We start from the raw sequence: 26,681 nt of genomic DNA on the forward strand, positions 1-26,681 counted from the left end.
TCACCAGGTGAAAACATACTTGAAGTTCTGCAGGGGCACCCATCCTCGAGTCATCTGCCCATCTGCATGTGGCACTCTTTTCTGAGGTTTATACTGCACCTGGCTGGCAATTGGGTTTAAGTGGCACCCTCTGAGCCTTTTGCCTTCAGACAAATGCAACATGCATTTACTACAGCATCTCCAAAGCAAGTTACACCATCCACCCCCAGTTCCCATAGCTGTAGCAGCCAGGGTCTCTCCTTGTTTCTGCTGCTTTACTGTCTCAATTTCTCATGCACAGCAGGTCATGCCTGGAGATGCATGGTTTCCCCCAACTCACCACTGGGTTAGTTGTCTTCCCTGGCATGATAGGCAAGAGTGGTCAGTCACTGCATGTAGTCCTCCAGGACATTTATCCATGCTTTCAACAACTCTGCTTTCTGCTACAAATCTTGATCAGTTTGCAGCGTAGTGAGCGGCAGCCAGGCTCCGGTCAGCAGAAAAGTGGCCACCAGGTACCACATGCTCAGGGATAGCCACATTTCTTCCCCTCCCAAAGGGTTTTCTGCCATAGCGCCTGGTCTATGCTGCCTTGCAATACAGTGTGCAGCAACCAGATCCTGGTCAATGGGAAGGTGGCCATAGGGCAGAGCATATTTAAAAGTAGCCACATTTCCTCCTCCTTCCATGGGCTTTGGCTCCTGTACCTGCTCAGAATTCTGTCATAGACTATGCCAGTTGTGGTGCTCGGGCTAGGCTAATGTTGAAATCCTGCCAGCATCACCAGTTGGAGTTCTCTGGCTCTGTCGGAACCCTGTTCGTGACACTGCCAACTGTAAACCTACACAACTATGTCAGTTGTCGGGCTCTTTTTATGTGCCAGTAATCCTACACCGACTGGGCTTATTGTCGAGCTAGGGCTGGGTCTGTAGCTCACAGGCCCCTCAAGCCCATTCACAGACTGGGTCACCAGCCCCCTCACATGCCAGGCTGGGTCACCAGACCCATTACATGCAGGTCTATGAGCTAGGTAACCAGCAAACAGGTCCTTGGAAGCTGTAGATTGGAAAGCATGGCCGGGTGTGGTGGACACCCTAGGCAGACACCCACCTGCCTGCTTCACTAAAACTCTGAAGAACACAAGAATAGCAACAAAGCTAAAAAGATACATTGGCGTGCATGTGCACTAACTCCACACATGATTTGCTTACAAAGGATGTACTGGATCACGCCCAACTGGACCCGAGGCGAGGGTCCTGACTAAACCATTCTATTTTCCCAACAGAGAGGAACACCAATTAAGATGAAAAGATGAAATAATAATTATCAAGAGTGGAACATTAAGGGTACTCAGAATCTCTTCACAAGAGGAGAACGGTTTTGACAGGCACAGTGTTGAAAGACTTGGATGGGTGTGTGCACATGCAGGATAATTTAGAAGGCAGGACTGGCAGCAGGAAATGGCTAGTCTTGCAGAGCTGAGAAATATAAATAGCAGGGAGAAGGTCGACAGGTTGAGACGCACCAGGATGCTTAAGTTACAGGAAGACTTGATTAGGGTGTACACAAGAGTAAGGACTGCTGGGTCATGGTCTGTTTTCCATCTGGAAAGATTGTATGGAAGTCATGCGCTAATTGAAAACGTGCAGTCTGAGATTTGCATGTGTAATGATTTTTTGTTGTTGTTTATGTGGTTTGTAGAGAAAGAGAATTTAGGTTGATTATTTCAAGGCTTTTGAGTGTAAGCTGCTCTTTGTCTTTATTGTCCAGGAGAATGAGAAGGAGATCTTGGTGCAAAAATATGAAATGGGTTGGTAAGAGGCGAAGAACTAATGAAACACTAAATCAATGATAAATGGTAAAATCCTATTTGGATTTGGTGTCCTTAGGTTATGTATATATGCATATGCATACACATATATACTATATAGTATGCATATATATCATTTCAGGTGTGGAGAAGGGTGATTGAAGAAACGGGATTTTAGGATTTGAAAAATATTAAAGTAATACTGTGCCTTTTATTATTTATGCCTTTAAAAAAATGTTTCAAACATACAAAACCATAGAAAACAATACAATAGCCATTAATGTACAGCATTGTAATTTAGTGATAGTTAATGTTTTACATTTTTGTCTCATGTCTTCTTTTTGTTAAGGAATTTTTTTTTTTGAGGTATAAATATTCATACATGTAGTACTAGTGAATGGGATGCTGAAGCCAGTGAGTACCAGAAAGTTGTTAAGTTTTCAGGAATTTTGAGAGCCAAATGATATCACAATGATGATTTGAAAGTGGCTGTAGTGGGAGTATTTACACCACAGAAATTGACAAATGCTACAAATCAGCATTTTTTGGTTGAAAACCTAATTGTTCCATATTTTACCAGCACACTGCTGGTCATAGTTTGCTTAGTTTAACAGCTACCTTGTATTTTATTGAATGAATAACACTCAGTTTACTTGTTCACTGCTCAGATATATTTGAATCTTTCCCACATTTATCTATTACAAACAATGCTGAGTTCAGCGTTTTTGTAGATATCTCCTTGACCACATATGCAAGTGTAGTTCATTCGTGAAAACCCAGAAGTGGAATTGCTGGGTCCTGAAGATTGTGTGTCCTCAACTTTACTAGATAGTAACATAAATTTCTAAAATCACTATAACAGTTTATACTTCCACTAGTTTAATAATTTTTGTTTCTTATATCTAGTCATATGTAATGATAGTTCAAGGAGTATTAAAGGATACCAGGGACACATCATTTCTCCAACAAGAGATGAGGCTGAAGATCATGATTCATTCTCTCTTAATGTTGTGGCTTTTCTTTTCCATTTGTGCTTTCTTTGACATATCGAAGTTTTATAATTTAGGTTGACCATCTCCTATCATTTTTATTAGACATATGCATTTTCTCTTTTTATAGCCTGTCCAGTTGTCCATTGGCTTGTTAATTTTTTTTTTCTTATTGAATTGTAGAAGATCTTCATGTATCCTGGCTATTTATTTTTGAGTTATTTCCTTGAGAAATATATCACAGTTCATATCCTGTTTTTCACTTTATTTATGATGTCTTTCAACATATAGAATTTATACATTTTATTATAGTTCTATTTTTCAGTCATTCCCTTTATAGTTTACACTTATTAGTCTTGTGTGAGATACCCTGATATCATAAATATGTTTTTCAATATTTCATTTTGAAAGTTGACAGTTATGCTTTTTAACATTTAGGCTCTTTTGATTACTTATTTAAAGTATATAAATTGGCTGTCATTAATGCCAAAGAGATAGAAATTTGCAAAGAATACGATTTTGTTTTGACTATGAATTATTCATCAGTTACTTGTATTTTATTGTCTTTCTGTGGCAAGCACAAGCTACCTGTTTGTATTACAGAGATGCATAAGGCATGGTCTCAGTCTCTTGGTGGGGACACATGTATTACAGCACATGCAGTATAATGTAAGGGCTAAAAGAAGCTTGTACATATGCTCTGGGAGAACATGGGAAATGAATCATTTGCATGAAGCTATTAACTCTCCTGTTAACTCATATACTCTGGTATAATAGCATTTTTATGGAAATCTGAGATTACTACTGTAGTGGCAGCCCTACATCCTTTAAAAGGATACCAGTATTGCAACTTTTTTCTGATGAGATGACAATGGTAAAAATTTGTGGGTCTTCATAGATGTTTTCCTCCTAATTTAGCAACAAGAATAACTTATCACAGATATTACTTGCTAAGATGATTTAGATTTAGGGAAAGGTTAAGAACTTGTTTTTAAAAAATTGGTTTTTATTTGCAGAGACGAAATGGAGAAGATATACCAGTCGCTCAGACTAAGAACATCAATCACAGAAGATTTGCTGCTTCCTTTAGATTGCAAGAAGTGACAAAAACTGACCAGGATTTGTATCGCTGCGTAACTCAGTCAGAACGAGGTTCTGGTGTGTCCAATTTTGCTCAACTTATTGTGAGAGGTAAAGTAAAATTGTTTTCACTTCATGAAATTGCACGCCTTTAATAGAAGAAAAGCAACTCTGTAGATATTTTGATTTTTAAACCACAGTGTTCTTGATCTAAAGTCACTGTAAAAACCATGTCATTGTAGAAGTTCTGATAATGTCTTACAGTAAAATGAAGACTAGTTGTAACGTTTGTCAATCAAGTTTCCAACAAGTGTTTTCCATCGGGAGGAATCAACGTTATAATGCTTTAGCAGGGCTAAATGTATAAAATACCTTCTTCCATATTGCCGTCATCTAGTTTTCATTTTAACTTTAGGTCTAGCTCTTCCTATTTAAAACAGTTGTGTGTTGTGTAGATACTACTTTTGTTCTTCCAAGCATTGTGGCAATGAGGTCAAGGTCAAAGCTCCTATCCCTATATTTTACCAGTATCAAAACCGAGTAGTAAATGTTCACTAATTCTGGCCCCCTATAGAATCTGAGAAAGCTAGAACTGCTAAGAGGTCCTCATTATTATTCTTGGATACTGAAGTTATTAGAGGAATGTAAAGGATTATGACATATCAGTACCGATCTGTAGCAAATTCAGGAAAACTGTGTATAAATACAGAACATATATTGCATTTTGTTCAAAATTTGCTGAGTTTCTGTTATATTCCAGGCAGTGTTCTAGGTTGTAGAGATACAGTTGTAAATAAAATACAAAGTCCCTGTCCACATGGAGCTTAACACTGAAGTATGTTAGGCAAAGTATTGAAAATTTAGTGTCAGATCTTGGAATGTGTTATGAACAAATATAAAGACAAAATGATGGAGATTGATATTTTAATTAAGATAATCTAAAAGGCCTCTTTAAGAAGTGACAGTTGAGCTGAAACCTGAAAAAAAAATGAGGACATCAGCCATGCGAAGATTTAGAGGAAAAGCTCTGTTGAGGAGGTTATCAAAGATCAGTCAATATTGACACAAAAGAAAAGAATTATAAACTGAGGCCCTAACAAAAATGTCAAAATTGGGCTGCGATTTGTCAGGGTATCAGAGAAGAAATTTTTGAGTGAAACATCTTTGAGGTAGGATCTGAAGGTTGAGAGAAAGTTGCCCAGGTGAGGGGTGTCGAAGTTGGGCAGGGTAAGAGACAGAAGTGCCAGCAGGCAGAGGTACATGCTAAAGCCCAGGGTCCGGAAAGAGAATATGAGATGCTTCCATATTCAAGTTGTTATATTTTGTAATGCTTGGCATCAGATGTCTTTTACATACATTATTTCAGGATTTGCTTGATTTTAGTACTTTAACGTTGAATAGTTTTAGAGAGATGGAAATTGAAATTCAAACTATTTGATAATTTGCTCTGAACTACAAAAAACTAATAATTAACTAAGCCAGACTATACCCCCATGTTTCTGACTCCTAATTGTGGTTCATTCCTTTCTGCCACAGATTTTTCACATTAACATTATTAAATAATGCTATTAGACTCTTGTATATGTTTGTCTTGGGAGACCCTATAGCTCATTAAAAAAAGGTTTATCTTTGTAGGTTGAATCAGAATCTGTTTTCAAGGAAATGTCTCTCATGCCTCTAGAGTCAGCTCATGTCACCTTTACAAGTTCATGAGATCACAGCCCCAATTTATTGAAAAATGAGAAAATATGGTAGTATTTGACTCCAGTTTCCAAGCAGAGAATTTGTTACATGTTTGTACATGTGTGTATATTCATCTTTGTTGATTCCCGTTCCAGCATCTTTCTCACCTGAGCCTAATTTTGAGAGCCTGAAGGTGTTCTTGGGTAATCTTCAGAGTGATTAACATGCTATGGATACAGGAATGTGAGGGTGCTCTACAGTCATTGGGCTCACTGTGTCTTCATCGTTGTATGTTGTAGTGGATTGAACTATGCCCCCACAGAACACTGAAGCTTGAATTGTGTCCCCCAAGTTTTATATATTAGGAACTTGGCCCCCACTGTAACTGTTAGGAGGGCGGAAAATCCTGTTTTGGTGATTGAAGGGTAGAGCCGTGAAGAGGCGATTGGATTGTGGGACTATGCTGTAGTGAATGGATTAAAAATGATGGTCAGGGGTGTGGTTCTGAGGGCTTTGGAAAGGAGAGAGAGGACAGTCTCTCTTGCTGTCTCTTCTCTCTCTGCTTCCACCATCTTTCAATGTGAGAATCCGGGGTCACTGTCGCCACCATCAGATGGACTTTGGAATTCCCAGCCTCAGAAACTGTAAGCAATAAATTTTGTTTTCTTTATAAATCACCCAGTTCCAAGTATTTTTCTATAAGCAACAGAAACAGACTAATGCATATGTGCATTCACAATATGCAGCCACTCAAGGAGGTCATGTTTTAGTAGTGCTCCTAGAGTGCTTTTGAATATACCTTACAGTTCTATATATCTATAGCTTTACAAAGACGCTTCAAAAAGTTCATGGAATGATTCATATTATATTTTAATTCCATTTTTCCTTGATCCTTTTTATATACTCTTGTATAGTTATATATGCCCCCCCCCCTTTTTTTTGTCTTTTTTCGTGACCGGCAACGGATCGCAACCCTCAGTGTCACGCCCGTACCGGGCCGGGACTGGCAACGGGATCGCAACCCTCGGTGTCGCGCCCGCACCTCACCCAGCCAGTGAGCGGCCGGTCTGTATGTGGGATCTGAACCCTTGGCGGGAGCGCCGCCGCGCTTCCCAAGCGGCGCACTGTAGCAGTGCGCCACCGGGCCGGCCCTATGCCCCCTTTTTTTTGAGGAAGTAAACCTGTAATATATTTGTTGGACAGATTGTAGAAGACAGTGGTGATGCTTTTATGCAGGTGTTCTCTTTACACATATAGTTCCTTTTTTTCCTGCAGACATTTTCTGCCTTTTTTTAAAAAAAAAAATAGAATTGCCATTACTAGATTTTAATAGTTTATCTCAGTTGGTAAGTAAATTTTATTTTTTTATTAAAGCCTATTTTTCAGGGTCAACTACATATAGCTGTTCTAGGATTGTTACATGTGAAGTAATTATTTGAAAAAAATTTGTAAAAGGATCCTTAAATTTCATAGAAAACTTTGCTTCTTTTTTCAAAAACAAAGTCCTGCTTTTTAATATCTTTTGGTTTATATTTTATGTTGGAAAGTTTGAGTTAAAATATTTTTTTGCGGGCCGGCCCGGTGGCACACTGGATAGTGCGCCCGCTTGGGAAGCGCGGCAGCGCTCCCGTCCGAGGGTTCGGATCCCACGTACAGACCGGCTCCCGCTCACTGGCTGAGCGAGGCGCGGGAGCAATGCCGAGGCTTGCGATCCCGTCGCCGGTCCCCGGTCCGGTACGGGGGCAACACTGAGGGTTGCGATCCGTTGCCGGACACGGAAAAAAGACAAAAAAAATAAATAAATAAAATATTTTTTTGCTTTGAATGTGTTATCCAGAGTCTGCTAACATTTTAGAAATATATTTTCATAGGTTTGGCAGCTTTTTTTTTGTAACGTATTTTAAGTTGTTCTATATCTAACACTTGTAAGTGATACTTTGCTCACTGTTTTATTTGAAAACCAATACAGTAGAATAAGTTTTGTTTGTCCAGATAACCACCAAGTAAATATTGCTAACCAAGAACAGACCTTTGGGAGTCAGCTGTCTTGGTGTTTGATACTGTGCTGAGAATTAACTATAATGACAGGTCCTATCTCTCATTGGCACTTTTAAAGCTGACATCCTGTTACATAGATACAAAAGATGGTAATTTTAAAGGAAATTTTTGGGGCAGTGATATGAATAGTCTTTAATAAGAGCTGGCATAATATTGCCTGTTGTCAAAGATGACCCAAGGGTAAGAGTTTATTAGTGCATTTTCTCCTAAACCGAAAGTGACAGGGCATGCTTAAGGCTTTTTTGTTGCTGTTTGTTATAAATGAAAATCTCACTGTAGAAATCTCATACTGAAGAGTATTGATCTATGTGTTCCCACAGTCAGAGGAAGAAAAAAAGAGTATGGTGAAACAGAGTTTACTTTGTCATGATTTTAGCAGTGTTTCCAGATCATTTTGAGTAGTGATAATGTCTTCAGCTTGTGGAAGCCAATCTTTATTGACAAAGAAGTTTTTACAGAGATGAGATGAAGAGCAGACATTTTTGCTCAATGTTTCTGCAAAATTGAAGAGTAAAAAATGTGAAATACAGGTTGAAATGGTATTTACAAGCTTCAAGCTGAAAGCAGCAACTTCCTAGTCTAATTGTGTTGTAGATTGTTTTGTTTGTTCTCTACCTCATTTGCAATCTTCTTTTTTCATCCAAATCAGAGACCCTCTTACACCTCTAACAAACTGTCCCCCAATGAACTTATGTAAAATTCTGTGATCGCTACAATTGACACTCAGTATCTATTCCAAATTGTTTGTTATGATTTTATTTCTATCATTTTCACCTCTGAAACTATGATTGCATTTTAAGTTATTAAATTTGAAAAACAGCTTTCTGTCATTGTTAATGGTTTATTTTTTAAATTTCAGTGTCAAGTATTAGTCATTGTCACAATGCTCTGAACATAGAAAGTATTCAGTTAATATTTTTATCCATTCCTTATAACAGTGACCTCTAGCTGCAAATTATGGTGAATATCGATCCATTCATCCAGACTTAGAGTAAGATCCCAAACTTACTCAGAGTTGGTGTTTAAAATCATAAGAAATTCATATTGATGTCAATATTTCCCTTCATAAGACGATATAAACTAGCTTTAAAATAAGGGTATTTACTGACTTTTGTGACTGGAAAGTGCATAGATAGGCTTCAGGCTTGATTGGTCTAGTCATCAAGGATCCAGGTTTTTGCCAATTCTTCATTCTGCAGTCTGTGGTTTTGGCTTCTTTCCTAAGCCAGGCCCACCTCATAGTCATAGGATAAGAATATAGCTACATGTTCCCTTGGCCTCATCCAGTTGGGTATAAAAAGGGTACTACCTCTGCCAACTATCAAAAAAAAGTATGGCTGGATATTGGACAGACAACTAGTATATCCTGTAGAGAACTCTCATACTCAGAACTCCAGAGCATAAACAATGTTATTCAGACATAGTTATTTATTCTATTTATGTAAGATGGGAACTGAGTAAATATTTCAAGAGAAGGTACAACTTAACCTTGAAGGACATATAGTGTTTGGAATATGGTAATATTGGAGAAGGGTGTTATACTAAGTCAAGTAACAGCATAGGTCATAGATAATCAGTGGAATCATAGCTTATTTGGTCAGTGGTGAGCTGTTAATGGAATCACTTACTTCGTATCCATTACACACTACACATGTGAAAAGGGAAGGAAATTCAAATTAAACAGATTGGCATTTGAACTTTTTAGATTGTAGTTTCACTGAAGTTATAGTTTATGTTCCATCAAAGCCTGTCTAGTTCATTTTTCTTTGCGTCTACACCTATCACAATGTCTTTTTACATAAAGACATTCAATACTTTTCTCAAAATTAACAAATTGAATTGTTTAGCTAAAGTCAGAGTACACCCCTCTCACCCACAGATGGAGTGAAGTTTGCTTGCATAAAGAAAGTGATGATAGTGATTTTTTTTGTAGTGTCTGAACCAGTCTCTTTCCTTTCTCAAATGGACTAGTAAGGGTAACTTTAAGTTTAGCAAGAAATATTTTCACTTGAATAATACTCGTGATTTAACCCAGTATTCTAGTCTAGTAAATATCAGTCAAAAATCAGGTCTGAGTATTTCATTTTAGTATTTTTATATTAGAAGCAAGAACATTTGGGAAGTGGAAAACACAAAATATTTTATAAACACTTTTGCTAGTTGGTGGTTAAAGGCCATGGAATTTCTAGGTAGGTTGAGACCTTTAGCAGTCCAGTTAATACCAGACAGTATTGATTTTTAACTAGTTTTCATAGCACAGTTGTCAGACTCATGAATTCATATAAAGTTCCTTTTTCTTAATGGTGAGTTAAAGATCCCTTTTCTTTATTTGTATTGTGAAATCTAGTCAACTTGACAGAAAGTTTGGAGTTATCCGTGAGAATGCAATTTAAACAGTTACGTTTTATAAAATCTGAAATATAAGGAAAGTTTTAACAACACGTTGACGAGCTAATTTTCTCCAAGTACTTCTACACAGTTAGGACAGCACATAGAGTCAGTGGATACCAAATGTCTCAAATTTGAAGGAGACTCAAAATGTCCCATATTTAAAAATTTTACATTGCTACCCTTGAGTGTGATAAAAGAAACATTTGGAGTCTCCTCTCATTCATAGTACCTACTTGTGATTCAGGTGATTTGGTGTTCAAGATGTCTGGTACATATTTAAATTCTAAATGAGCAAAAGAGTACTAGATGTTCTTAGTTCTGATAGTATGCTGTGGTACAACCAGAAACTGGATACAGATTTGAATTGGTCATAGAATCAGTTTAGAAATACTTTTTCAAAGTTGAAAAGCATTGAACATAGTGATAGTATCTATGCCAATTCAAAAGTAGTAGGGGAATGATAGCTTTTAAATTTAATATTGACTTGGACTTAATATTATTACTGAGACTCCATTCTATGTACTTCTGTACAGCATTGTTCAAAATACTTTTTCCTTTTAATTTTTTCTTTCTCTGAGTTTCCTTATAGCTACTCTACAAAAATGGTAGAGTTCAACACTTGTTTTTGACCAAGTGATTTTCTTTTTTTTTCCAGTTTGTTTTAAAAATAAAATGTGATGAGAGTTCTTTCCCAAAGGATTTGAGCAGCATAGCATCATTTGCATGCCAAATAATTATTTCTGTTGAACTCGAGGGAATTTGATTTCAGAGTGATACTGTATGGTCCTTCTGAGTTTCAGTTCTCTTCTCTTGGAGTTTGTGATAAATGTAATTTCAGCCCACTCTACCAGGGGACTCATATCTACTTCATGGACTAACAGTGACTTTGTAATTTATGTTCCCCTCTCTGTTCACCAGTTGTTTTTTCCTTTACCCCAAAGCAAAGAGAAAACTACAAAGTCAATTTGAACTAAGATTTTTCAGTCTCTCTGGGTTCCTTTGCAATTTCATTGAAAAATCAGCTGGCAGTCTTTATTGAGTACTTTACACGGTAATAGGCATTGACAAATAACAGAGAATCAGCAGATATTGTCTAAGCCCTCAAGCAATTTATAATTTAATTGAATCTATAGGAAAGTTTAAAAATATTGACTGTTTGGCACAGAATTTAGATTTAGAATTTGGTCATATTTTTAATTCTCCAAGGGGGAAAAAAAAAGATTTCCTAACAAACAAGAAATACCCTTCCCAAGTAGCTATTCCATTAAAACGTTTTATTAAGCACTAATTTGGTAAATAATGTTATACTGTGGGAGTCTTACAGAATGTTAATTGAACAGAAGCTCTATAGCTGACAGATTGAAATCAATCAGTGAGGGCAGAGAGATAATTCATAGTGTTTAGCAATATAATAAGTGGAGATGGGGATGTAAGTGTTGTGGTGGAACATCACTTCATTAGCTATAGTGCTTGAGTCTCTCCCCCTCTCCCCACCTCTTCATCTTCAAGAGAGTCAATAACTGCAGTGTTCCTAACCCCGTATGTAACATAAAGGTGAGTTTTTACATTTAGCTTTGCAGTTAGTATTAATTATTTTCTTTGTTTTATTTAACACAGTGACAGATCTGTACCATCATGACTAAATCCATGTTTGCAGATCATGCAACACTTCAGAAAAACAAAGTTTTTTCTTAGTGTAGGGCTCTGAAACAGAAATTGGAGAGCAAAAAACGTTATCTTCTGAATTATATTCAAAAGTTTAAAAGTAACCCTGTTCTGATACCTCAGAAGAGATGAGAACACATTCATAGGCCATGATTTTTCTGAAAACAAACATCAGAGCTAAGATAAAGCTGTATAAGCTCAGTTGGTTAAATGTTCACATCTTTTTAAAAGCTAGCTAATATACATTCTGCTTACTAGTAAAATGTGATCAGGAAGCTGATGATTATTAAAGGACAAACAAGGAAATACAAAGAAAACAGAAAACACTCATACCGTCTTATGTAGAAGTTGTACAAAAAAGGCAGAAGATAATGTGTACTTACTTATTATAGAAATATTTTAGCAAAACAAGTTTATCATGATACCACAGAAATCACTTTTATATCTGTTAATATAAATGTTTTTCACCTTTTCTGAGAGATATTTTGTCTAATGAGAATTAAAAGCAAGCATAAGGTCAACAAATAAGTACAGATAAACATTTGTATTTTGTTAGTCCTCAGCACGGATTGTGTTTAGTTAACACTTATTAGTTTTCTGAAGAAAGGGAAAAGTTGTACCACTTCAGTATTAAAAGTGAGTATTTGCAGACTGAGAACTGGACAGAGATGAAATAAAACTGGACAGAGATTAAATGAAACATGCGGCAGCTTTCTTCAACACATGAAGCTACAACCACCTCTTCTTAAAAAGCTTTATTTTAGCTTTGTTTGGTTTTAGAAAAATTATGGCCTATAGATATATTCTCACCTCTTCCAAGGTATAGGGGACAGAGTTACTTTTATACTTTTGAATATAATTCGTAAGATACCTTTTTTTTTTTTTTGCCTAAACTAAGGAAATATTTTGTTGTTTTTTTGTGATGTTGCACGATTTGGAATCATAGATTTAGACAGAATCTGTCATTGTGTTAAAACAAAGAAACAAATGAATAATTACCTGTACCCTTGTTAGGAAGAAATTTTACCCACATGGTTATTTACATCTTTCTAATTACCAGTGGCATTTTCTTTCATCTTCATGTACATATGGAAGGTACCATCACTACTCTCATGTTACCATGCCACCCCCTCCGGTGGCTTTTCTCCAAATTAAGGAAAAAAAAAAATCAGCCCTTTCCTGGTCCAAAAGGCCTTAAATGAAACACCCTCATTTCTTAGTCCACAGCAGGCCTAGCAACTCTTCCAAGCACGCTCCTCCTGCCTTAGGGGCTTTACACTTGGTGCTCTTTCCAACCTCCCTTATATTTCCTCAAATATATGCATGCTTTCACATTCTTATTTCATTCAGGTTTTTATTCAGTTTTTTTCATAATACCTAAAGGCGAAATGGCAATTATTTTCTAGTACAGAAGAAAATTCATTGATTTTGCTTTACAATTTTTTCTCCAGTTATTTAGCTCAATGTTTTGTAAATATCTTTATATAATTCCCACTATCAGTAAGTATGTATAGAACAAGACAATGCTTCCAAAGATTTTTGCACTGTTGGAACTACAGCAAATAGCAATATATATGTTAATTGACTATTTCCTTCATATCCTCTGGGCGCCCATGATTTTCTTTACCTTCACTGCCACTAGTTTGTCCACGTCATCATCTTTTCTTTCCTGTTCTATAAAAAGCCTTGTTATTGGTTTTCTTTCATCAGTACTTACCTCCTCCAAATCAGTCTCACACAGCAGTCAGAGTGACCATACGACACAGAATAAGTCAGGGTATGCTCTCTCTGGCACTGGTGGTTTTCCTGTTCATGCAGTATAAATTCCATGTCTCATCACAGGTTCCAGGGCCTTGCTGATCTAGCTGTGCTCACCTCCTTTACTCCCTCCTGAGACTTTACCTTGCTCACCAAACTCTAGCAACCCTAGCTTTCTTTCACTTGATTTAATGCACCATGTTTTTTGCTGTCTTAGGGCCTCCGCTCTCTGCCTGCAGTGCTTCTTTACCACTTTTCAAAATACAAGTGAATTCCTGATTCTGCCTCTTTCACTAGATAACGAAGTTGAGGACTACTTCCTTTTACATGATTGGCTCTCTGTAGCTAGCACCATGACCAAAGTCCAGCAAATATAATCCAATATTTATTGTCAAAGAAATGAAAGCAGTGTGGGTTATAAAGTATCACGTGAATGGCATGGATTTAATGTGTAGAGCAGAGGATGACAGCCTCATTGCTGCCTTTGATGGTGAGGGATGCGCTGAGGAGGAAGTGAAGTTTCACCTGACCCTTGATGGATGTGATTTGGATAGTTGAAGATATTCTAAGTAGAAGGCATTTCAAGTAGAGGGGTGGCTTTCTTGTGGACTAGTATGAAATACTGACTATGATACACTGTTTTCAGGGAAGATATTTGAGATGAACCTGAAGTTGTACTTTGAGACCTTACTGTGGAGGAATTTGAATTCCAGACTAAGAAATATAAATATATTATGTCATTTGATTTGGCTACCTTTGTGGGTTTTGGAGTAGGTTACTCGTGTGTTCGTATTTGTCTCAGAAAACTAGGATGGGAGAAAGTTTGGAGATGGTGAGTTTTCAAGGGGTAAGTTTAGAGGGCTCTGACAATCTTAATCTTGCAGTAGTGGGGGGTCTTTGGGGGGAGTATGGTAGAAAGAATGGATCAAGAGTGAGATATGGCAGAAATATCATTAAGATAAATACTGTTAAGATTGTCATTGTGGAGTGACAGCAGGAGAAAGTATCAAAGAAGACTTCTAGATTTTTAGCCTGGGATACTAGGTGAAATATGGTATGGACAGAAATTTGGAAGATTTGTAGAAGAACATAGATGATAATTTTAATTATGAACTTTTGGTTGGGATACTAGGGAGATCTCTGGATTTAAAATCTTGAAATGTGGGTAAGGCTTAGACTAATTGTAAGATATTAAATAAGGAGTCATACAAGATGAATTGAACAATAGTTACTTGGTGCATAGTATTTTTTTGTATTTTGTAAGCTTCCATTTAATAGCCTTTAACCAATACTATTAGAATTTTTCATGTTGTTAAACTTAGGATAAAATCAGATGTACTCAATTAAATGAAACAGAAAGGAGAAGCCTGACATAGTTACATAAAATGTCTTTTTTCCTTTGTTGACATTATCCACTTATAAAAACACGTGTAAGATTTATCATATATTAATTACCCCCCCCCCCCATCCCATTTCATGTAGATTCTTGGCTGGATTTGAGGCTATTAGGAGAAAATCTTTTTCCTTTTCTTTTTAAAAACTTTTTACTTAATAGAAATAAAGCAAAATCTCTAAAGACTTTTCCATTTTCTCTGCTCTTCAGAATTTGATTGCTCTTGATAATGATGCTCCTAGACCTGTCATTTTTTACATCAATTTTTAAAGGGGTTGGGAGAAGGAGGATTTTCTTTCTAGGACTTTTGGCCAACAGAATTTTTTAATCCTTAAAGAATGTCATTCGCTGCAGCAGGTGATTAGAAAATATTTACTTAAGGGTAGATAAAGAGTTCCCACCTGCCATAATTTTCCTATGTTAAAATACCCAGTAGGGTTGACATTTTTGTGTATTGTGCAGGATTGCTAAAATGTAGTTACCATGACCAGACTGGCTGATGCATGGTAATGATGAAAAGCAGGGTGTTTGGAATTCAGCATGGATGGTAGAAATGCGAGATGTCAGAGAGGCCATATATTAAAGAGAATTTGAATTGGAAACTGAATCCCAATCTGCCACTGGGAACATTTTGATCATTTTGATTTATTAAACTTTTACAACAGCATTCAGACGGAGCTGAATTAAAACCTTTAGTCTTGGATGGTTTATGGTACACCAACCACTGTGTTATTGATATCATTTTTGAAGGTTTTCAGTGAAGAGGGGAAAAAATGGGTGTGTGAAGGACTTAGTTTTAAAAGACAGCTTTCACTTATATTCTTATATCTAATTTTAAATCCCTCTCTGTTCTGTTTTGTCAAGGATAAACACATTTTGCAATTTCAACACAATTAAGTACCTTAAAGTTTTAATTTTTACTTTGAAACATATTTGATTAATAATGAGATATTAATGATTGAAATATTGCATTTATATATAGGTCACAGCCTATCTTTTTGATGTGTATACGTGTGCACTCAGAGGTGTCCGTGTCTGTCTGTGTCTACATTTGTGTTTCTGAGTTTTATGGATAAATATTAAAAAAGAAATAGTAATGCAATTCTGAAGCTTAACTTGCAGGAAAAAAAAGTACATTTCTCTACAACTATTGGAAATCCGTACATCAGGTCTTTTAAAAATCATCTTTCAGCATCAGCAACCATGGGTAGTCTTTTCTGAACAGTGGCTCCATAATAAAGAGTAATCAATTACTATTAGAGGGGCACTGTAGGTTAAAGGCATTACAGGTTCATACTTGGTTTTGCAGCCGGGAGAGAGTACTTAGCTGTGAATCAGGAATGATGCAAAAGATGGATGAGACAGAGTTCAAGGAGCAGTAATGTGAGGGTCCAGGACTATCACTTCAAGCTGTCTCAGCAGTAATGATGGATGGTTTGGTGGCAAGAAGTAATAATACCAGATGATGAAAGATGCATTTCAGCATCTTGAGCCACAGCATACCTTCTACCTGTTGGAGTTCTGGGGCATAATGATTCCTGATTTGCAACCAAACGGGTTTGCTGCATTTAGCAACCCAGATTTTTGGCAGCTGTGAAGGAAGCAAGTAGCATATCAAACACTCCTGCACATTGTAAATTTAATTACCTCATATTTATGCATAGTAGTTGTTGACAGGAACTTGTAAGCTATGCTAATATGGTAGGTAATTTGTTACCTCCAGAAATCACTTTCCATGTGTCTTCTGATCATTATCATGAAACATGATAAATGATCTCGCCCATGAGGTATAAAGGAAAATGAAATGGATAATTGGATTCTATGTCTAAATTGTGGCTGGAATAGTCGCAGCAATTATAATTGAATTTATCTCGTAAAAATGCATTTGGCAATATATCAGTGACCTTTCATCATCTTGACCCTCTGGTGTTATATGAAACTACTATTAAGATGATTACAAAAAATTATCGTATTTAAAAAGATATACTCCCTCTTAAATTTTCTTTTTTCTGCCTTATCTACTTCTATATTTTTAAGATATATAATTTACAATGGATTTAAGCAATTAGTACTAATAATCTTATTTTTATACTGATAATAAAGATTTTTGTTGTTATCAATGTCTTCATTGTATGTTATAGGAACAATGCAAAGTACCTTGAGGTTGTTTTTATAAATACAACCTTTTATCAGCAGCTCATCTCTTTCTGTAGATTGATGGAAGTGTGCCCTCTTCCAGAATGTGTGTTTTCTTTGATTCTTAGAGTGTTTCTCAAGTATCAAAATAAAATAGTTTGTTTTAAATATCATTAGACTTTTATCATTTTTCTTTCTCTTCTTTTTAATTCAAGTAAAAATTATTTTGTTGTAAACAAAGACTATTTATTCATCGGTTTGATTGATTAATATTTTTGAGCAGTTATCCTAGGTTAATCATTGTGTTTGCTATTAAAATGCCTAAGATACACAGTTTTGGGGCTTTATAGTTTCATATGTAGCTGTGAGAATATCTAGTCTTTAAATAATAATATGATTCCTTTTTTGTACCTTATTCCATACATTTTTTTCTCCTCTAACTTCTTTTCGTGAGGGTGCAAGAAACTAATAAAGCTTCTGTTTATGCTTTTTAAAATTTCCAACTAAAAAGGACTATTCCAGATTCAGTTACCAAAAAAGTATATGGAAATTAAAGTTATCTGGAAATGTGACTTTTCTTTTGAATGTGATATGTCAGTAAGCAGGACATATCCCTAGGGATTGATTTCCCCTTTTTAATTGTTTTGCTTAAAATTTTTTCACTTTCCATATCCGTTGGTAGTTCAGCTCCAGCTGATAATCTTAGTTTAGTAAGTGATTGCTATAATGAAATAATGAATATGGTCCAGCCATTTATTCTTCTTTCTAGTAAATGTAAATTTAATAAAACAGAATTTAAATGTTTAGTATAAAATTTAATAATAACCCATTTATAACACATTTACAATATGCCAGATGCTTTGATAGATGTTTTCCGTGCATTATTTAAATCTCTAGTTTAATGACAACAACAACAACTGTTTAATGTCCTTTTTCACACACAGAAGCTGATTCTGATAAGCAAAGTTGCTCTGATCACATGACTCTATGGGGCTGGCCCCAGATTGTAATGTACATCAGACTCCAGCACTCATGCTCTTTTCTCCACACTCTGGTACCACTAGGCTGTACAAAACTAAATTTATATAGTGGCATTAAGAAAAATGCTACTTGAAGCAAGATTTAAACATATATGAGTAAGAAACAGATTTGAGGTTTTCTCCTTAATCTTCAGTGATTGTAACTCCTATTACTATAATTATTATCTTGTCACTTTAGAAACAATGCACTCAGTTTGAATTGCTTGATTACTGTTTTTAACTACATGACAAGTTACATTATTGCTCTAACTTACCTTTTTATAGCACTGATTTTCAGGAGAGGAACAGGAGTGTATGATCCTCTCTAAATCAAGTATAAGGTATTAAAAAACAATTTATGACCACAAATGTCCTTTTTCCAGATTCTCATGCACTAACATAAACATGCACACCCATGCACACTCACATGTGCATATACATGCTCACTCAACCTGGCTTTCAGCAAGCCTAGGGCTTTTTTGAAATCAAGGTAGAGGCTAGCACGAGTGTGGTTTATGAAAACCTGAGAAATTTTTCTGTGATTCCTCCTGCATTCTTTTCCCCCTCTTCTCTGAACATTTTTTCTTGGATTATATACCAAGAATTATGAATTGCTTCTGTAGCTCTAAAAAAATCTTGGGAAATATTTTAAATGTCTCTAATAATATCATGAGATCCTTTGGATTTCAGAGCTTCCCTGATTGTGTAAAAAAGAAAACATCCAGAATTCAATAGCATATTCTCTTTCTGAAGTCACAATGCTTAAAAATCAAAGAAAGTCCATCAGCACTTATCCTTGATTTTATCTGAATATTAAGAACACCATCCTGGGTGGCATTCAGGAAGGTAGGTTTTTCTATGGCCCACTCATCTTTGATCAAGTCAGATGAAAATCTCGGACTCTCTGGCTTGTTCTTTTTTTCTTTCTCTGAAAACTCTCTCTATTGTCTTATTATTTTCAGCTTGGTGAAATAGCATTAGAGGCCTTTTAATGTATGCTCTGGAGGAGGTTTTCTCCTCTTTATTTTTATATCTGAAGTCAGGATGTGGTCTGAGTAACTCTTCACACTGAAAGTCAAATCATGAGCCAGATCCCTTTTTCAAATGACTCACTTGCAGAGTAGCTCCATGTCAGTGTTTGTCACCTGACTGAAAACCTAGAGAGATGCTGTAGAGTTTTTCTGTGGACTAACAATGGTGATGCAATCAGAGTTCAAATAATGTCAAAACACTAATGACCTAAGTTGGCATGATTCCAGAATAATGCTAAATAGAGGAAATCTTATATTCTCATAATAGAGATATGTTATGAGAAATGCATGAACTGTGTACAAATAGTATAATCCTGCACTGCATAGGGATGTTTCAGTCAGCAATGGACCATGTGTATATGACAGTTGTGAGAGCAATGGGCTGTATTTAGCCTGGGTGTGTAGTAGGCTGTATCATCTAGGTTTGCAGTAAGCACACACTATGATGTTCACACAACGCAATTCTCAGAGCATATTCCTTTCATTAAGGGACACATGATTGTATATTACATATAGATGAATTCAAATAAATAATTCTCAGCTTATATAGTTACAAAGCAGAAAAAGCTTACTTGATGCCTTTATATGGTGTAGTCACCTCATAACACGTTTAACATACAAAGGTGTCTGTGGAGTTCAACAGCTCCAAGATGAACTAGATCCATCTTAAAGGCAGAAAGGTTTAAATCCCAAACTTTTGCAAATAGTTCCTCCTGTTTTTTGTGATACCAGGGATTCTCACTTTTTAGAAGTCAAAAGAGCTGGTGCAAGAAGTGTATAAGGAAGAACATACACACCAGTCTTTATGATTGATTTTGGAATTTTCAAAGAAATTTTTTTTTTTTTTTTGTCTTTTTCCGTGTCCGGCAACGGATCGCAACCCTCAGTGTCACTCCCGTACCGGACCGGGACCGGCAACAGGATCGCAACCCTTGGTGCTGCGCCCGCACCTCGCTCAGCCAGTGAGCGGGAACCGGTCTGTATGTGGGATCCGAACCCTCGGGCGGGAGCACCGCCGCGCTTCCCAAGCGGCGCACTATCCAGTGCGCCACTGGGCCGGCCCCAGAAATTTTAATGAAATTAGATTTTGCCATAAATGCTGACTTTAAATTTTAAAATTCAGGATGAGATTTCATTTGTAATTAATGATCCTGGAATGGGGTGGGGAGGGAGGTGGTAGGTGGGTTTTCTGTGCAGGAGTTTAGTAAAAAGTGAAGGATTTATTTGCTCTGAAGAGAAGCCAGAGTATTATGCAGGTATTTAGGATCAATTAAGTTATTTCCCCTCCCTTTCTTCATATAGTGTAGGTATACAGAAAAGTGTATATTAATCACATAACTTAAGAAATGTACGGCTTGATGAATATTATCAGCACCCCAGAGTCTCCCTTAATCCCTTCCAGTTATTACCCTTCTCCTCCAGGGTAACCACTGTCCCTGGCTTCTAACAGCAATGAGTAACTTAGGTAAATGGAATCATACATAATCTATACTCTTATCTGGCTTCCTTCATTCTGTGTCGTTTGTGAAATTCATTCATATCATTGCATGTAGCTGTATATCATACCGCATCATTGTCATAAATTATTCCATTGTGTGACTGTGCCACAATTTATCCATTTTATTGATGATAGGCCTTTGGATCTTTTTCACTTTGAGCTATTAAAAGTAGTGGTATATGAATATTCTAGTACATGACTTTTGAGGAACAGATACTCATTTGGGGATAGCATTGACCTGAAAATAGAGTTGCCAAATCATAGGGTATGTTTATGTTCAACTTTAGTAAGAACTAGTGAACGGCTTTCTAAATTTGTTGTATCAATTTATGATTCACCTTGCAGCATGAAAGTTCTAGTTCCATATTCACACCAACACTAGGTATTAATACTCCCTTCCATTTTTTTTCCCCCCCTTTTGTCTTTTTTACTGACCGACAATGGGATCGCAACCCTTGGTGTTGCGCCTGTGCCATGCTCAGCCAGTGAGGGGGAACCGGTCTCCACATGGGATCCGAACCCTCGGCGGGAGTGCCGCCACGCTCCCAAGCGGCGCACTCTCCAGTGCGCCACCGGGCCGGCCCTCTCCCTTCCATTTTTAATTACCTTCTTTGTTCATTAGTGCACTCATTCACCAATCACTGATGGATTGTCATGCCAAGTGTTGAAGATACAAACTCAAAGGCAGATATAAAGGTGCTTGCTTTCAGGAAGCTCAATAAATGAAGAGAGAGGCAAAAAATATAGATAAATCTCTTATAAGAAAAGGTGCATTTATTTCAGGCTGGAGAGGAAGGTTCTTCAGAGGCAATAATAATGGAGCTGAACTTTGAAGATGAATAATTTTGCTAAGTGTATAAATGGCAAAATGGTACTCCAAGCAGTATATAAAGGGTAAAGGTGGGATGATTTTGAGAGGATTTTCCTGTAGAAAATACAAGTTGTTAAACACGAACATATGATTGGATCGAAGAGTGGTAAGACATGAGGCTGGACAGGTAAGCAGAGGACAGATCATGAAAGGGCAGTATGTTTTATTTTTAGAAGTTTGCCTCTTTCTTTGAAGTTTACCTTCAGCTACTATAATAGGATAGTGTTTCATTTATCAACTAGTGCATAATAAAACACCACAAAACTTTGGGACTTAAAACAGTAACAATTTCATAATGCTCACAGCTTCCATGAGCCAGAAATTTGGAAAGGCAGAATAGGTAATGATTCTTCTTTGTTCCATGATATATGAATCCTGAGGTGAGAAGTCTAAAATTGAACAACCGAAGGTGATTCAAACTCCTGGAGTTTAGAATCATCTGGAGACTTCTTCATGCACATGTCTGGCACATAGGCTGGGATAACTTCACCTGCTAACTGAAAATTTTACATGGTTGCTCAGGGCTCCAAGAACAAGTAAATGGTCCAGGTTCCAGTGAACAGAGGGAAAGCTGTGTGGTCTTTGTGACCTAGCCTCAGAAGTCCCATTCCATCACTTCCTCTGTGCTCTACTTGTTGGGGCAGGCACTGGGCCTCTCAGATTTGAGGGGCAGATGGGACCATGTACCCAACCTCTAAATGGGAGGGCTATCAGAGAATCTGTGGCCACGTTTGCACACTACCACAGTGGCTATCGTACTCTATGCCTTTATTCCATTTTCTATGTGTTAATTAGTCATGAAAATTATCTAGTCTAGTTCTGTGTTTTTCCTACACATTCTGCCTGTGATTTGAATATCTCCTAGCTGGCACCCTGGTTTAGAAAGCACAGTCTTGACCATTGACCTCTTTACTGCATAATTGACACATGGTTTTATAAAGAAGAAAATGTATATATAAATTTTCAATGACCAGATTTACTTATCTACTTAACATGGTTTGGCATTTATATATTATCTTTTGAAAGAGGAATACAAATAACCAGACACAAATTAGGGCCTTTACATTTTAAACAAATCATTATGCCTTATAGTTAATGATACATCTGGTATATTTCTGTGATTAATTTCCAAACTTAATGTCTTGACATTTGCTCAGTGTCAGACTCTTTAAAACCTGAATGTAGACATAGAAAGATACATTTAAACATATAAGTGTATGGCTTTGGAGCAGGAAATGGTACCCTTCAGTTACAATATGGAGATCTCTTAGCTATCAACTTATATCAGTGTGTCATTTTATAAAAATGTATGCCACAGAAACATACTTTCTCTTTATAAAACTTAAGATAGGCTTCCTTTTTTAGTTCTTTATTCATCTTAAGTTCACTGATTGAGGTATTTTTTTATTAGATTCTTCAGTGTCCATGAAAATATTAGCACATTTTAGTTGCTATGGCTCTCTTTTCCCCAGCAAATTTTCAGTTAATCTAGGTAAAGTTGGAAAGGAAGGGAAATTTGAAGTTCACAGAAAAGAATATATGAATAGTTTGGGTTGGTGGCCATTTTGTGCCCTTATTTTTAAAGGTGTGATATTTATCAAAGTAGAATAGGAAGGTTTCTTGTCCCTTAGGAACAGGAACTGTGAAAGAAGACCCCAACCCCATAGCTGTATAATTGCATTACTCATGGTCCAGAATCCCACTATTTTATTATCTAGAAACATTCCCTAGCTGTGCACTGATGGATCACAGAACTAGGACAGCAGTTCAATATTTTATGTTTTAGATGATATGACTTATTTTGATATTCTGGATGTCTAGGTTTCCCAATATGCTGTGTAGTGGGAATGGTTGAAGGGAATGGAAATAAAAGGTCTTTTGCTGGCTGAGCTGTCACTCTAGTGTAAAATGTCCTCAGGCAGGTAACTGTTTACATGGTTAAACATCTTTAAAATGTCACTAACTTGTTTTATGAGATGGGTCTGTAATTATTTTTGTCTGCCTCCTGTTTCCATGTGATTATAAAACTAGGTGTGGTGATTTTATTTTATTTTGTCCTTTTTGAGACCGGCCGCACCACGCTCAGCCAGTGAGCGCACCGTCATCCCTATATAGGATCCGAACCCGCGGCGGGAGCGCTGCTGCGCTCCCAGCGCTGCACTCTCCCGAGTGCGCCACGGGCTCGGTCCCTGTGGTGATTTTATTTTTGATGGCAGTTTGACTACTGGAGACAGGTATTTTGGCCCCTAATGCTAATATACCTGGGTGATGAAAATGATTATTCAGAAGTCTTTATAATTATGGTGACCATGTTGATGGCTCTATTTTTATGGTGTTGACTTTTTTTTTTTTTTTTTTTAAATCAGTATGCCTCTATACACTCCTGTTACCCATGGAAACTCCTTTTCTTAGTTCAGGGACTTAAGTAGAATACAGAAATCTGTTTTCTGGTTCCCTGTTTATATTTCCTGACTCTTAAATTGTTGCCACCAGGAATTATCTGGAGTCAGTGATTGCATCTGCTGAACTTATTTCTCATTAGAAGTTTTCTATCTCCTGATTTAATCCAGGGCATTTAACCTAATTGGACATGATTGTTTTTTAATTTGTTTAATCCCCCAATTGAGGAAATGTTCTATATTTGCTAACTTATATCGTTTATCCCTTGAAATAAATATATATTGGAAATCTTTACATTATGAAACTGAGTTGGATGTGTATAAGCTACTGATACATTTTCTCTGCTATGAAGGTTTTTAGTCTCTGAAGATTTGTTTTTCGAACTGAAGAATGTTTAAAATAATGACTGCCCTATAGCTAGTAGTGCACATATAAAGCCTGTTATCTAGAGGAGTTATACACACAACTGAGGCCTTGTTCAATTAGTTTTACTGTGTCATCACAAATTCTTTTTTATTAAAAAAAAAAAGTAAATATATCAGTTGTTGCATAGAGGGATATGCCTGGCCAAAAGATGAACACTCTGTGCCTTCCAGAATCATGGAGAAATAATAGTTCCTCTGATAATTAGGGTAACGTCTTGGATTTTACCTGCCTGGAAACCAGGGTCACTAAGTAGAGGGAGCTAGTGATGTCTCCTGATTCCCTTGCCAGTCTGAATCATTGCACTGAAAAAATGGCCATCTGTTTCTGGCTTCATACACATAAAAACCCCATGTATCATTTTGAATTAACTTGGAATGATCACAAAATGTGCATTTATAATGAACATATGCTTATTATGTCTTGTATTACAATGAGTCAATGCAATGGAGCTTTTAGACCCGGGGAGTAAGTTGGCAAACTTAGATTGTGTTTGGTTACAATTAAGAGTTGGGAAATTCTTCTAATAGCATAGTTTTAAAATTCCTTAAAATTTGTAATTTAGACTTAATGAGATTTTTTAAATGTGTTTATATTCTAGATATGATTTTTTAAATACTTTTTTCTTGATTACGTATATCTACACAAGGAGTTTTCATAATGGTCATGGAAGGATTTGTATTGTTTAATTCAGTTTTTCCACAACTTTCTGAAGTGCCCTCATGTATTAATTACATATATATGTATATATATATGTGTGTGTATATATGTATACACATATATGTGTGTGTGTGTGTGTATATATATATATATATAGACAGAGATTATAATCTCATTGTAGAGATTTGCAGTAGGATTTTTTCTTTTATTGATATCTCTCTGTTTATTGCATTCAGCCATTGTGTCATAATCTGTATTAACATAAAGTGAGTACAAATGGTTACTGTACTCCAAATCCTTTTACCTGTAATCTAGAATGAAATAATAGACTGTACCGTATAACCTAGGCATATTTAATATGTTACTGGGGCATAGATTGTTATTGCCAAACACACTTCCCCTCTTTTCTCTTTCATGAGTTTTTTTTTTTATTCTCCTACCTCATAAAGGTGACTGATGAGATGGTGTTGGATTATCTGTTTATGGCTGTAGACCTGAGGGAACTAAAGAAAGAGTTGAAGCCTTTCCTATTTTTACTACTGACTTGATTGTTGTTCTTTGAGTCAACTGGGTATTCTTTCCTTGAAATACTGTGAACAGTTTGAGATCTGACAAAGGTGAAGTGAGGGATTAGACCAAACATAAGAGAAACCTTTTGTATTTATTAGCTTATGACTCATTCATAGGGATCTGTAATCTTTACCATAATGTATGTGGTTTGCTGCCATGTGGATTGTGGTACTGAGAGGCTTTTGTAAAGTTGTTAAATTACTGCAGTAATTCATAAATTTGAACCAATCATTGCATAGATATTAATGAGGGAGATAGTGGTTTTTGGACAGAATGAAATGCAAATTCATAGCTGTCTTATAGTTTGATAAAATAGTCTAAAAAGCAGATAAACTTCTTTTCAAAATCCTTTTACCTTATCATAACCTTAAATATGAACCTAGCATTGTTTTTAGTTTCTGCTGACAGATGTAAAACAGTGTTCTGCTGCTGCGCCTTTTTATTTCAAGCAGGTAAAAATTATTGCAGCAGTGTTTTCAAATCAAGGTGAATAAAATGCCATGGTAATGCATAGGATGTAAAATTCAGTATGCAAAATTTGCAGTTTCATTGCTGAAATGATTCTTATTTCAGCACTTTAGGCAGCAGAAAAGAGACATGTCATAGAGATTAAGCACTGGAATTCCACAGATCTTGCAGTTTAAAAAAATGAACACATATCACACAGGAACTTGAGAGACAAAACTGTTGTTTAATATAAAGAGTGGCATCTTTAGTATTAGAATTTTCTTTCACTCTGAATCAGAATTTTAAGAAGTATATATGCATCTATGCATATATTCTGGTATTTGTACAATTTGGTAATATTCCTGCTTGGTATTGTATATTCAAATTACTTTAAGAATATATAAACGAGAGCTTTTTTCACATGGAAAATAACTTTTAAAAAACATTTTAATTGATCTGATTTAACTAAATGACAAAAAAGAATTATTGCTAGGATTATAACTGTGCTTTTTTTTTTTTTTAACAAGCTGATTAAATCATTTGACACCACTTGGTCACTAAGCAATTGCTTAGAAAGTGTTCTTTTGTTCCAGTCAACTAACTCCTTTAATTAAATAGTAACAATTTGTAGGTGCTGTATATCAATGTCAGAGCAATTGGCTAGTTAAGTGGTTCAAAGTACTAAGTAGTAAATTTTACTTTTTTGAGGACTTAATTTCAGCATCTGAAAATAAATACACAAAGTTTTACTGTCACTATCTCTAAGTGATGATTCTCACATTGAAGTTTTAATATACATTTCCTTGTATGAAATAGGTAG

General features: G+C 36.2%; 1 protein-coding gene across 1 annotated transcript in view; it reads left to right on the forward strand.

Annotated features, from left to right (window-relative positions):
- LOC103594396 (receptor-type tyrosine-protein phosphatase kappa) overlaps positions 1-26,681 on the forward strand; it is a gene marked incomplete at its 3' end in the record, with an annotated part of 459,087 nt that overhangs the window by 307,172 nt on the left and 125,234 nt on the right. The window contains exon 6 of the mRNA XM_008577608.1: positions 3,795-3,969. Coding sequence (XP_008575830.1) covers positions 3,795-3,969 — 175 coding nt within the window. The remainder of the gene's footprint in view (positions 1-3,794; positions 3,970-26,681) is intronic.

Source organism: Galeopterus variegatus, unplaced genomic scaffold, assembly GCF_000696425.1.
Source record: "Galeopterus variegatus unplaced genomic scaffold, G_variegatus-3.0.2 Scaffold68, whole genome shotgun sequence".
In the NCBI taxonomy this organism is placed as follows: domain Eukaryota; kingdom Metazoa; phylum Chordata; class Mammalia; order Dermoptera; family Cynocephalidae; genus Galeopterus; species Galeopterus variegatus.